At 34.3% G+C, this 15,069-nt stretch overlaps 1 protein-coding gene across 1 annotated transcript in view; it reads right to left on the reverse strand.

Annotated features, from left to right (window-relative positions):
* Nucleotides 1-339: 339 nt before the first annotated feature.
* The window catches only part of LOC106063244 (uncharacterized), a 21,088-nt gene continuing 6,358 nt past the window's right edge, over nt 340-15,069 (reverse strand). The window contains exons 6-13 of the mRNA XM_056029098.1: nt 11,867-12,070; nt 9,292-9,426; nt 8,246-8,383; nt 7,122-7,259; nt 5,586-5,699; nt 5,263-5,293; nt 5,013-5,047; nt 340-878 (exon numbers count right to left, since the gene is read on the reverse strand). Of these exons, the coding sequence (XP_055885073.1) occupies nt 844-878; nt 5,013-5,047; nt 5,263-5,293; nt 5,586-5,699; nt 7,122-7,259; nt 8,246-8,383; nt 9,292-9,426; nt 11,867-12,070 (830 nt within the window). The 3' untranslated portion in view covers nt 340-843. The remainder of the gene's footprint in view (nt 879-5,012; nt 5,048-5,262; nt 5,294-5,585; nt 5,700-7,121; nt 7,260-8,245; nt 8,384-9,291; nt 9,427-11,866; nt 12,071-15,069) is intronic.

Below are 15,069 nucleotides of genomic sequence, written 5' to 3' on the forward strand. Positions count from 1 at the left end.
TATTATCATATTTTCGATTACATTATCTAGCTTTTATGATAAAAAATGTGACTAACAAACCGACGAAAGGACAGACACAGGGCCGGCGTTAGGCCCATCAAATTACATTTATAATATCACTAACAGTCATAGTCAAGCAATAGTAATAGTTATTATTGTTAAGAAAAAATAGAAGAGGGGCCTCACAAGCGTCCATTAAATTGGGCCCCGCGGTTTGTAAGGTCGGCCCTGAACAGACCATACACAATAAATACTGACTTGTGTCCTCCTTTGGGTTCCGTCAGAACGAAAAATGTTTTTCTTATAAATGTTCAAGAAATACACACATACACACACTCCTAAGAGTTTTTAATTGTTTACGTTTTATTTAGAAAAAAAACAAACTTAATATATAAAACAACAAAGATTCACAAATAATTTAAATCTTACGTAGTTCTTCACAAGGTTTGAAAAAATCCCACATGTAAACGATATCATATCACATGTTCAGAATGCAAACAAGTGTAAAGGTATAACAGTTATGTTATAAACACAGTAGTTATAAAATATTTTATTTGATTTTCAAACCCAAATTCAAAACTTAAAATATTATCTATAATAAGAAAATAAATTATTTTTATATATCATCGATACATACCCTACATAAACTGCAGAGAGGTATTTTATATTACGATCATTGTAACTATAGTTATCATTTTTAGCATTGTTTAAGTATATTGTTTCACATCATTAAACTGTTAAATAAAGTTGTAATAATGGAAAAAGACATGTTATAAAAGAAATATTTCCATTTTGTAGAGCCCGGCTGGACATTGAGAACAGTTGCAGGGAAGCGTCGTTACATCAAAATGGAGTGACTTGATATGGATATTCGTACTCTGAAATAGATATATGAAATTAAGATAATAATCTTATAATATTAGACCGAAAACATTTATTAATTAAGAGCAAGCAAATATGCACTGTAAGATTATAAGAGTTATTGTTTATAAAAAAGGGTTAAAAAGTATTGTTCTTGTTTATATTTTTCTTATTCCCGTTACTGTTCCTTGTAGGAAGATCTTTGCAAGGAAATAAAACGTATTGGAATAGACATCCATTTTTAACTTTCATTTTTATGTAAGGTTAGAAGGGTATCATGTTTCCCAATAAACCTAATGGTCGTATGTTTTCTTATTCTGATATGATCTTTGCACGTGATACCAAGGATCCTTTTATAGCACTGCTATTCCATAGCTAGGATCCTGTTATAGCACCGCTATTCCATAGCTAGGATCCTTTTATAGCACCGTTATTCCAAAGCTAGGATCCTTTTATAGCACCGCTATTCCATAGATAGGATCCTTTTATAGCACCGCTATTCCATAGCTAGGATCCTTTTATAGCACCGCTCTTCCATAGCTAGGATCCTTTTATAGCACCGCTATTCCATAGATAGGATCCTCCTCTCTATTTCTGAAGTTCAGCTTCCAAGATTCCCAAGCATACAAGAATGTCGCTACGACTTAGTTGCCCATCAATCTTAATTTAGTGCTAGTTAAAATGGCATGGTCTTTCAGACTGCTTTGAGTATTGCAAGTGCAGCTGTTGACCGTGGAGTTCTGTCCGGTTGCTAGTTAAAATGGCATGGTCTTTCAGACTGCTTTGAGTATTGCAAGTGCAGCTGTTGACTGTGGAGTTCTGTCCGGTTGCTAGTTAAAATGGCATGATCTTTCAGACTTCTTTGAGTATTGCAAGTGCAGCTGTTGACTGTGGAGTTATGTCCGGTTGCTAGTTAAAATGGCATGGTCTTTCAGACTGCTTTGAGTACTGCAAGTGCAGCTGTTGACCGTGGAGTTCTGTCCGGTTGTTAGTTGAAATGGCATGGTCTTTCAGACTGCTTTGAGTACTGCAAGTGCAGCTGTTGACTGTGGAGTTATGTCCGGTTGCTAGTTAAAATGGCATGATCTTTCAGACTTCTTTGAGTATTGCAAGTGCAGCTGTTGACCGTGGAGTTATGTCCGGTTGCTAGTTAAAATGGCATGGTCTTTCAGACTGCTTTGAGTACTGCAAGTGCAGCTGTTGACCGTGGAGTTCTGTCCGGTTGTTAGTTGAAATGGCATGGTCTTTCAGACTGCTTTGAGTACTGCAAGTGCAGCTGTTGACCGTGGAGTTATGTCCGGTTGCTAGTTAAAATGGCATGGTCTTTCAGACTGCTTTGAGTATTGCAAGTGCAGCTGTTGACTGTGGAGTTATGTCCGGTTGTTAGTTGAAATGGCATGGTCTTTCAGACTGCTTTGAGTACTGCAAGTGCAGCTGTTGACCGTGGAGTTATGTCCGGTTGCTAGTTAAAATGGCATGGTCTTTCAGACTGCTTTGAGTATTGCAAGTGCAGCTGTTGACCGTGGAGTTCTGTCCGGTTGCTAGTTAAAATGGCATGGTCTTTCAGACTGCTTTGAGTATTGCAAGTGCAGCTGTTGACTGTGGAGTTATGTCCGGTTGCTAGTTAAAATGGCATGGTCTTTCAGACTGCTTTGAGTATTGCAAGTGCAGCTGTTGACTGTGGAGTTCTGTCCGGTTGCTAGTTAAAATGGCATGATCTTTCAGACTTCTTTGAGTATTGCAAGTGCAGCTGTTGACTGTGGAGTTCTGTCCGGTTGCTAGTTAAAATGGCATGATCTTTCAGACTTCTTTGAGTATTGCAAGTGCAGCTGTTGACTGTGGAGTTCTGTCCGGTTGTTAGTTAAAATGGCATGGTCTTTCAGACTGCTTTGAGTACTGCAAGTGCAGCTGTTGACCGTGGAGTTCTGTCCGGTTGTTAGTTGAAATGGCATGGTCTTTCAGACTGCTTTGAGTACTGCAAGTGCAGCTGTTGACCGTGGAGTTCTGTCCGGTTGTTAGTTGAAATGGCATGGTCTTTCAGATTGCTTTGAGCATTGCAAGTGCAGTTGTTGACCGTGGAGTTCTAGCCAGTTGTTAAGGATTAATTCAAAAGGCTGAAACGTAAACTGTAATGTATTGAAATCTATTTCGCGGCAGTGTTACCGATGCTTCTAAATCTGATTTCCATTTTTAAGCTTTAACGAATATTGAACATAATGAGTTGTTGTTGGTTTTTTTTGGCATTAATTTGAAAACAATATTCTGTTGATATCTCATCTACGAGCATTTTTAAGTCAACTAGCTCTATTCTCTGTCTCTTTATATATCATCGGCAAAGCGCAAGTCAGTAATTCTTCTTTCCAGTAACTATTATAGCACGAACGTAGACTGCGGGTTTATAGGTTATCCCCTCTTACAAAAGTTGAGGTGTAATTCATTAATAAATAAACAAAGTAACTCCCTAAGAATAAATAAGGAAAAATACAGTCACTAAATTTAATTGGTGTATGAAGTTAGTATGATGTTGCGCTGCAGAAAACTTAAACGATTATTAGAATACCGAAAAAATCCTGCCCCAAAACATACAATGACCAGACTAGCTTTAATAAGCATTAATAAAGTGTGTAAAAAAAGTGAAGTTCTTCTTTCAAATATTGCCATCTATAAGGCAGGTGATATAACGTTTATTTTTAGTGGCCCACGGTTAATTTTTTCCCCATCTGATATAAGCTGAGTATTTTCAGAGGCGCCCAAAAAACCTGAATTAAAAAATCCTTGTCTTCTCCAGAATACCAACCATGGACCCTCGGCCAAGCGCTTTACAACTCAGCCACAGCGCCTCCTACATAACGTGTGTACAAATATAAAAAGAAAAAAATGCGAGGGTAGGCTAGCTGCGTTCAGGAGAAAAAGATATTTTTTTTATAAAAAAAAAATATACATTAGTCCAGTAAAGCTTAATTAATGCTAATAAAAAAAAATCTAGATTCTGTTACAGACTGTTGAAAAATCATTTCATCAAAATACTTTGTAAAAATCTAGACGTTACGAATGGATAATCGTACAGAAATCATAAACAAGACAGCATTTTTTTTCTAAAAGTAAGATGCTTATCAATTAATTTAAATAAATGCACTGTTAAAACTATTTGAAATTTCTTTTTTGATCTGTCTTCATACAGTCTTCGTTCAATTTTTTTTTTAGATCGTTTTATGGATTTTCATGTGTTTTTTTAAAATTGTATTATAAAATGCTAGTCGACCCGCGCGTAGCAAGCGCTGTTATTTTCCATGGCCGGCTTTAGGCCACTGCAACTTCAACCGCATTGGGAACCGCACTTTCAAGGCCCGCACTAATTCTAGGTGTAATTTATTAAATTAAAGCATTTTATAACTTATAAAAGATTTTCAGCGGCATCAAGATTTACCAGGAGCTCCAGGATATATTCTAAAATTGCAAAATATATGAAAGAAATGGAATTATACAACACACGTATTTGTGGAATCTGGTGAAAGAAACTTCTCGCGCCTCAAACAAATGAAGAATTACATAAGATAAACAATTCTCGTAAATAGATTGAAACATTCATAATTATTGTTATTGACCGTGATGTATGTAGAAAATATAATATTTATGATATAATGTATGACTTCGCTACACGCAAGGTTCGTAAAGTAATTCTGTACGTAGTTCTGTATAAATAAAATGCAAAGACAAATTTACTTTCAAATACAAACTCTTTTTAGTTTTTTAGTTATTATCCGTTTCCTTACCCAATTTGGGCGCAGCGCACTCCATTTCGCATAGGGCCCTACAATGGTTCAGTAGGGCACTGCTTATTAGTGAAGGGTGAAGACAGAGAAGATAGCTTGTTCTCTCTCTCCCCCCCCACCCCTTTTTTTTTCAGTTTTTTTTTCCGGCGTGAAAGTTACGTTTGATAACTCTAGTCCGACTTGCAAACATAAAAGAGTTATCTTTCCAAGACTTTTGATGGTGTCCCGAATGGTTGGATCACGAAGAGAATTATATATATAGATAGATAGAGAGAGAGAGAGAGAGAGAGAGAGAGAGAGAGAGAGAGAGAGAGAGAATAATAAATACAATGAAAAGTGCTTATAAAATTCTTTTTTTTTTCTTCAATTCTTCCTCACCTTCTTTATTTGTTGGTAGCTGTAAAAGTTCATGCCTGCGAATAAAAACACTACTGATTAATATTGTCTTTTGAAGTTTTTCAAATTTCTATAACAAAACTTTTTGTAAAATTTACTAATTTTAGCTAAAAATTACAAACATCGGACACACAAAGAAACAGTAATATTAAATGCAGCCTTAACGAAAGTGGTATAACTACTGCTCTATATGATTCAAGATAAAAGGCTTAAACAAACTCTGGAGACGTACACGGGTTCATTCCGTGGTGAGCAAAGTTTCCCTGTAAAAACGAAAATATTCAAATTATTGTAGTCAATTTAAATACACGAAAATCTATATATGTATACTAGGATGCTAATAGTAACTTTTACATAAGAAGCCAAAGAACGCACAAATGCACGGTAGATTAAGTAGAACACTTAAAAGTATTATCTTTTCGGACACCCTTTAATAGATAAATAAACCCATTTTTTTAAAGGAAATAAATAAGTATGTCTCTATTTTTTTTTTCTTAAATGGTTTTAGTATATTTATATTTATATTTTATCTCATTAAAATTCACGAAGACTTACCTTTCACCTTCAAGACCATAAGACAAATAACAAGACAGAGCAGGGCTACTGATGCTGCAGATGTTGCAATCTTTATAATGGTGCTTTCTGAGAAACTGTCTCTATTCTCGTGTACTTTGAAGTAAAAACAAATCGATTCAAGGTTGTGTACCAAAAAAACTTACTATAAGCACAAAAAGGATACACTCCAATTTAATGGAAAGGAATCCTCTTTCATCACCAAAAGGTTTTAAAGATGCACTAGCTTAAAGTTTTAATCCGGGTTTACATGTTTAGTGAAGTGGTGTAATTTCTAAGTATCTTATATTCTAGCTGCTTGAGTTTGCTGTGCGGGTGTATTTAGTGTAAACAACCTGTGACTTAGTATCAAGGATTAGCCTCTTCGGCAACACAAGAGGTTGCAAAGGGAAAAGATGGTCTCTCTAGACGTAAAATGCCACGGAGTATTTAGTGTAAGAACGCTTACATATCGAACCTAAACACTGGTCAATTACTAATTTCAACCTGATACAGGGGCGGACAGGGTATCAAAATCGGCCCGGGAATTACCATATAAACTGGCCCACAAATGGCTGTCACTTTTTTTTTTTTTTATTTGTTTGCAGTGAATTTTTTTTTTCTTTGCTCGTGACCAGACCGGCCCATTTGGTACCGGCCCACCTGGCATTTGCCCGTTTGCCCATATAGCCAGTCCGCCCCTGACCTGATAGATTAACAGTTACGTTAATGCAGAATGGGCCATGAGTCTCTATCACTAACGATGTAGTCAGCTCATGAGTCGAATACCTACTGCCTAATAATATCAGTAAATTTACCCTTAAGATTGGGTGGCATGTGGCCAGGTAAACAAACAACCGTCTTCATTTCCCCCAAATAAAGTCAGGCACCCATTTGAGTTGGGTGGACTCATGGGCGCACTAAAAATCCCTAGATTCAAAATCTAGGTTTTAACCGAAATTCGAAACCAGGACCCCCGGTTCGGAAGCTAAAGCACTTAACCTTTCAGCCATCGCGACTAGCCAAAATTAATGCGTTGGAAACCTATAGGAAAAAGAAATTTAGAATTTGGACTTTAAATTTCATATACGGGTCTAGAAAGTAATGTCGATGTTTTTAATACTTTCAACGTCCAATGCATAACAACAAAACTGAAGTCTTTCCGGGAAAATATTTCTTACATACAGTTGTAGCTCTGGTGGTAATGCGAATGGGTATGTGCGTGTGGGAGTGTTTGCGGCGGGTATGTGGGCGTGCGTGCATGTGTGTGTGTTTATATATATATATATATATATATATATATATATATATATATATATATACAGTGCTTTTTTTGTACAGAAATAGGTGCCGGTAATCAGTGATGGATTGCCAAACTTCTAACTACTAATAAATTAATAATAAATGTTAAAATACAAGAAAAGTAATATTTTTTCTTACATTGTAAAAGGTGCCAGCACATCGTACCGGTGCGTACAGTCACAGAAAAGCAATATATACATAGATTCTTTTATATATAAGAAAGTAATCTTAACGTACGTGTCGTGCAGTATGGAGGATCACTGTGATCAACACATCCTCTGTCACACCAGCCAGTTCTAGCGTCGCATGATGAGTCAACACAACTGTTATTACATTTATTGTTGCAATTAAAGCCCCAAAATCCTCTTCCACACTCTGGTAAAGACAAGGAAAATTAAATATCAGTCCCGCAAGAGACTCTTTGGACCACTAAATTTAATTAAGTGAACACAAATACTGCAGACTTGAAATTTATGTAAGTTGTTTTATTCTGTGTTAAAGAATACAAACTTCCTTTAATTTTGATCTTTGTTTATGTCACGTCATTATTTGCCTTCCAAGTTTTATCAAGATTGGTCAAACGGTTTTGATTACTATTCGTAACATACATACGCCTTACATTCTACTTTATAATATAGATTTAGATTTTTATGTACATATCTCTTTTTCAAGCTCTAAGGGAAGTCGCCCTAGTCAATCTTTTCTGTCTTAGAAAAATAATGATCTTAAGTTTTCAAAGTTTAGAAATAATGCAAAATCATTTCTCGGATTTTCTTTACATTGGGCTTTTAGTCACAGAACTATATATTCACGGTAATATATGAAAGAAAGCCATTTCCTGTTAGTTTCCATTGAGATAATGTTTCAAAATTCCTAGATCGAAATGATTCATGTCTGTTATTTTAGTTATCTTATGTACATTTAAATAGATTGACTACCTAGATCTTTCTAGATTATGTATCTAAAAATAGCAAAATAATAATTATGAGACGAGAGTATTCTTATTTTTGATGTTCAATTACTAGATCTAGATATACAAATTAACTTACATATTACATAAGTTAGAGTTGAAAAAAATATATTACTTCTTTTACTAATATACACAAATAAGCTTTGTTTCAATTTTTAAAACATGACACTTTTTGTAGTTTTAAAAGATTTACATGTCCAGTCTAGATACAATATATATAAAAGTCTATGTACGCAATACATTCATAGGAAACATTCTACCGTTTCACCACTCTGCACTCCAACTATAATAATGGAATTATAATGGTAATATTTATTTTTTATGCCTCAATTAGACTCCTAGATATTTAGAGCTAAATACAAATTAGATGTAAAGTTTTGCATTCACCTACCGGTATTACATTCAGGTGGATCACTGTATCCAAAACATCCTCGGAGACACAGTCCAGTTACTCTGTCACATGATGAGTTAAGGCATCTCTTGCTGCATGTCTTAACGCAATTTAAGCCCCAGGTTCCTGCTCCACATGCTTCAGAAGTATTTACAAAGATAAAATAAGAAACTATAATCACATATATTTAAAAAAAAAACGCTGATTCTGTGCTGATTTGTTTTAGCAGAAATTTAAGACAATCATGACTTACGACAGAAATTTCTAACCTTAATGAACAAACATGTTATGTCTTATAAAAACCTAATAGAAAATTTATAATGCCTAATATAGTGTGTATTTCATGCCTACTTTGCAGATTTCGTTTATAGCTGTAAGTTCTAGAGCATATTTTTAAATCGCTGTAAGTTCTAGAACATATTACCAAAAAGATGTGAGTTCTTGAACATATTTCCAAATCGCTGTAAGTTCTAGAACATATTACCAAAAAGATGTGAGTTCTTGAACATATTTCCAAATCGCTGTAAGTTCTAGAACATATTACCAAAAAGATGTGAGTTCTTGAACATATTTCCAAATCGCTGTAAGTTCTAGAACATATTACCAAAAAGATGTGAGTTCTTGAACATATTTCCAAATCGCTGTAAGTTCTAGAACATATTACCAAAAAGATGTGAGTTCTTGAACATATTTCCAAATCGCTGTAAGTTCTAGAACATATTACCAAAAAGATGTGAGTTCTTGAACATATTTCCAAATCGCTGTAAGTTCTAGAACATATTACCAAAAAGATGTGAGTTCTTGAACATATTTCCAAATCGCTGTAAGTTCTAGAACATATTACCAAAAAGATGTGAGTTCTTGAACATATTTCCAAATCGCTGTAAGTTCTAGAGCATATTTCCAAAACGATGTAAGTCATAGGACAGATCTCCAATGATGTAAAGTCTATAGTCTAGTGCATATTTCCAAGGGATTAACGTATACAATCAAATGAGCCTCTACAGACCATTAGCTCTTTACATTCCTTTGCTATTTCGTCTTACCTTTTGTACATTTGGGTGGGTTACTATATCCGAAGCATGCATTACTACATAGTCCATCATCAAAGCGGCACAGCCCTGGGCAGCTTTTATTACACGTGTTTATACATTGCACACCCCATGTTCCTTCATCGCATTCTGTAAAATGTAATATTCATATGTATATATATATATATATTGTGGTCAAGTGACCGAAAGCCTTAGCAGACGAGAGACAGTGTGTGAGAAAGGAGATTTTAGTCCGGGACAGCAAGAGAAGGACTCTATGGTACCTTGTGAGTAATCGAAAATGTAGCTGTACGAGCTAGAGAGACGTGTAGTGTAGAGTTAGGCAGTTCTGTTGTGTAGCAAAGCATTTCATGTTAGTGTAGTCTTTTTGGCTGTTGATGATGTATTTGTTATTAAACCGCCACATTTTTTAAATTAAAACTCTTATTGTCAATTTCTTGTATTAGATGTGCTGTGTTGTTGAGCAGTGAATTCTAATTTCTGTTTAGTTATGCATCCAACTCTAAGATAGTCTTTTCAATTTCAATTTCTTTAAGAAAGCTTTAGACAGAGTATGGCATAGAGCACTCTTAGCGACAATGGAAAAGTACAAAATATATAAAATATTACAAAGTGATTAAGAACCTCTAGAAAGAGTTCATCAGTGCGGTTTACTTCAACAATAGCATTTGGAACTGGCTTAAAACCAGTTTGAGTAAAACAAGGCTGCTTACTCTCACCAACTATTTTTAATATCTTCGTTGAAAGGATAACAGAAGATGCTCTCGAGGGTTTTGATGATAGTTAAACATTGCTGATGACATATATAACCTAGCAGGGACAGAAGAAGAACTAGCTGACTGCTCACAGACAAGACTTCCATAGCAAATGGTATAATAATAAATGCCGAATAAATCAAATTATGGCCTACAGGGCTTTAACATCATCTTAAAATACCTTGGAGCTATCGTCTCAGGTGAGTGAGCCTAACCCAAAGTACCGGCCCGAATAGCACAGTCCACAACAGCCCATGCAAAACAATATGGAAAGACAGAGACATGGCCTTAGACACCAAAGTCAGACTATGCGCTCCTTGGTCATGGTCACATTCTTATATGCTTGACGCCAACTGCAGAGCTAGGGAGGAGGATCCTAGCAAAGTAATAGAAATACTACAGAATTGCTACATAAGGACCCTATGTATTACATTTAAAGACCGCATCACAACGAAGATATTAGAGACAGGTTTACTTCAGCGATTAGATCCCACGATGACCTGCTAACTGTATAAAAAAAAAAAAAAAAAAAAAAATTTCTATGGCGAAATTAGAAGGTCTTAAGGGGTTGCTAAGACCTTCTTTCAGAGAAAAGTACCAGGAAAAAGTAGAAGAGGCAGAAAGAGAAAACGATGGTGAAGAACTCATAAAGCAATGGGCGGGCCTGCAAATGAAAGATTTTCTATTCGAGGTAAAAGGCAGAGAGTAATTGAGAAAGACGGTCGACTAATCTTGGTCCAACAGACAGATATGTGAAAGTAAATTATTCTAAAAAATGTTCAATGAGTCGAGTGTTTACTGAGGGTAATTCACAACCTCATGACCAAACACAAGAGGTCGGTCTACTCCCTGACTCGCACCCCACACAATTGAGAGGTGCTGTTGGTGGTAGAACAAGAGGAGCCAAAAGGATCAAATGGACGAGAGAAATGAATATAGACATTATCAAATCGTTCTTCCGTGTTAACATTTGTGATGATAAACCTCTCCTGTCAGAAGGCGGTACTGCTGCAGACCTGCCACATCACCAGAAAATTCCTCAGTGGAAACTGTTAAAGGGACTACGATGAATTTTGTTTCTCTTTAGCGAAACTCGACCCTGGCAGCGCCAGAGAATGACTACTCGTTCATTTCTAACATAATAATAATAATAATCTTTATTATCCGTATGGAAATTTGTCTTACAATTTGTGCATTACACCAAACAAAAAACATTATAACTATAAGAAACCAAAGTGTACATTCACTCCAGACTCACTCATAATTTACATGTGACAAAGTTTATATCAGATTGTTCTTATTTAAAGAGAGATAGATAGATATATAAAAAGATAGATAGATAGATAGATAAATAGATAAATAGATTAATAGATAAATAGATAGATAGATAGATAGATAGATAGATAGATAGATAGATAGATAGATAGTTAGATAGATAGATAGATAGATAGATAGATAGATAAATAGACAAATAGACAAATAGATAGATAGATAGATAGATAGATAGATAGATAGATAGATAGATAGATAGATAGATAGATAGATAGATAGATAGATAGATAGATAGATATTCTGTATTAACATTATTAAATTTAAACCTATTATTGCATTATAACACATTGACTGAAACAGTCTGTAACTGAAACATTTATGATATATGGAATAACTTAATATAGTCCAACAGTAGGCAAGTGAAAAAAAAAAGATGATACAAAGGAAAAAAAATAAAACTTAAAAAAAAATGGTAAAAAAAAAGCAAATTTCTTATCTGTGAGAACATTTAAAAAGAAGTAGGTATTTATTTAGTCACTTACCAATATAAGCCTCCACTTCACAGATTAACAGTGCAACAGTTTTATTGGTTCGCAATCTTGTGAGTGAAAATGTAAATGATTTCGTAGCCGTGTCATGGGCGCTGACAAAACCATACGATGTACTGGAGATCGTTTTTGATGTGTAATTAGTAATCAAATCTCCGTCATTATCAAAATGTGAAAATGATACATTTCTGAAATCTCCTAAGAAACATGATTTTAAAATACAAAGCAATGACTCACACATTGGTCAAAAAGTACAGCGCACACATGTATCACATTTCAACGAAAGATATGATCAAAATGAGAAACTAACGGAGGGTAGAAATGTGAAAATACAAGACGTTTTAACTTGAAATGTGACAGGCAGTGGGCGTCACTTTATAAATAACTGAAAATTAAAAAAAAAATAAATGACAGTGACTAAGAGTATTGGAACATTTAGTTCGCAATTAATAAATAGATCTATCTACTTTTTTTGTCATTTCGACTAAACATATTTTAATTTTTAATTCAATTCTATCAAAAGGCTTAAATGCTATATCATACTTAATATATCAAGGAAAACATGAAAACTTGCTGTCAGATGTATACTATCTGCATGTATGTATATGAATACTGCTTTGATTAAAAATTGTTTTTTTATCGAATCTATTTGTAATTTGTATTTAGCTCCGTAATATCAGAATGCCAACCAATAGTCACTGTTTAACAAACGATGGCATTCTTCAGGCATAACTATTATTGAAATCTCACATGTGATTAATGTACATTTTGTTGAATTTTAAAGTAAATAATTGGCCATTTAAATATCTGAAGGTGGTGATGTTATTTCATTTTTCTGTAAAAACAATATGCAGCCAAAATAAAGGAATGGTTACAACGTGTCAATCGAGTGATATACTTGAATATTGTAGAGGATTTTTCTTCTTGGCTAGTGCTAACAATGATTCTGATACTCCCTAATGGGGACGATTTAGTCACTAAATAGCAAAAAAACAAATATTCTTTTGTTGTGGACTATTTTCAACTAATTGTATTGAAATGTAATAGAAATTTGTAACTTAATTTAATGTGTGGTTGAAATTAAGAACGATATTGGAATATTAAAAGACGTTTGAAGAATTGCATCTGGATTGAAACATTTGACAACAAAGACAAGTACAACTAACAAGGCAGTCGTTGCTACGGTTAATTTAAAGAAGAAAAAACTAGAAGGATAGATTGCTCGGATTGTTTCTATAAAAGCAGAATATTTGACATTTTGTGACTATATTAACAACGATCCTTTATGGAATAAAGAATGTCCATGAGATGAAGATAAAACCCATAGCTAAAAGTACATCTGTAATGTTGAAAAGTTGTTTTAGCAAACCACGTCAAAGAGTCAGTATGACTGTAAGCACCTTTGTATTTTGTTTGACAACACACCTCACATAGCTAACGCTGATCAGATTCAGAAGTTACACGATTTTAAGGGAGACAAAATAAAACTAATAAAATAAACTTAATATATTAATATATCTAGAAAAGGTTGAGCTTGAATTTATATGTGCAACTCAAAAATATGAAATAGAAGATTCAATGCCTGGAATCATAGTGGAGTATTAGGAAATTTATTAAAAACCAATAGAATAGTTATTTAATAGGTGCATATTGTATTTACTTAATCTATGTGGTCAACATTATTTTTCAGAAATTAGTTTCTTGCCTAGCATTTTTTGATACGATTGAAATACTTTTTTCGTTCTGAAATATTGCCACTAGAGGCGCAGCTTAAGATCTTTAATTTGTCATTTCTTTACTTTTTTTTGTTTAGGCTGGGGTTGGACATGGACAAGTAGGCCAAAGATACACAAGTGTAGGTTATCTTTAAACTATCGACAATGTAGTGACTACTTAAACCTTTCTGTAACAAAAGCATAATATTTAACGCAAAGTGTTATAAAATAGGCTCTTCTTTTTTTTTTTTTAAAAAAAAAAGCATTTTTGATTCAAAAGAAAACAAATATTAAAAACAACAAGAAAATTTCAGACGAGCAATCATAAGATACCGGACTCACTATTTAAGAGAAAAAGATGTTCATTCTTGTATGCATCGTTTTTTAACTCTGAGCTTCAACTCTTACTGGAAGCGATCATTGATGCAGCAGATACATTTGGAGCAATCCAACCGAAAAATTCTTTAGTTCAACAAACAACAAAGAGTTGTAGATGTCAGTTTCAAATTATTGGCGTATTTGATGATTTATCAAAAGGCGACATACTAACAAAAACACAATGACTGAGAACGGGTCTAAAGGCAACACAAAATTATTCTTGAGAAAAATAGCAGTTGACAGTGCATGATTCATATGCCACTAAGGCCTTTAAAATATCTCTAAATCATTAAACAAAGTCTTCAACCGTTTTTTACCATCTGCCTATCTGTGGCGTCTCATGTGAAAAATGATTTTTAAAATTAAAATTAAGAACTGTTTGAGACTAAAGAATAAGCGAGGCGATTTTTAAAAAAAGTGATTGTTATAGACATTAACTTCAGTAAAGCTAATGATACGTTTTCAAGTTTGAAATGCAGACAAAAAAAAACCAGTGTAATTAACAATGGTTGCGTCGTTGCAAAATTAAACTAAAGATTAATGACAATGATTCCAAAGATGAAGGATGAGTGCAGAGTTTCACGTGACTACACAAACCCAGTAAACTGTAGATAAATTATAACCAACAACTTAATTGTAAAATTTAATAGACCCTCATTTTATAGTTGTTGAACAAGCAATATCCTATATAATTATAAACTATATAATACAGCTCAACAAACAAAAACAATAAAACATTAAAGGGGGTGGGGGCCGGTCGTGACACCCTGAGCTGACCGCATCAGGTGATTCCCACCCTAGTGACGCCACTAGCGACAGACTATGTGTCTAATATAAGATTTTTTTGTTGTCTTTAAACATGTACTCTTTGAATAATAAGTGAGTAGCAAATTATAAAATGTTTAATGTCTCTCAATCTCAGCGTACCTCTCTCTCTCTTTCTCGTTCTCTCTTTCTCTCTTTCTTACTCTCGATTTCGCATTTTCTCTAATTCATTGTCTCTATGATTCTGTCTTTCATGTCTCCTACTCATCCTCTCTCATTGTCTCTCTCTCTCTCTCTCTCTCTATCTCTTTCTCTCTCTCATTACCTCATGTACTCTCT

The sequence above is a fragment of the Biomphalaria glabrata genome, chromosome 5 (assembly GCF_947242115.1).
Source record: "Biomphalaria glabrata chromosome 5, xgBioGlab47.1, whole genome shotgun sequence".
NCBI lineage: Eukaryota > Metazoa > Mollusca > Gastropoda > Planorbidae > Biomphalaria > Biomphalaria glabrata.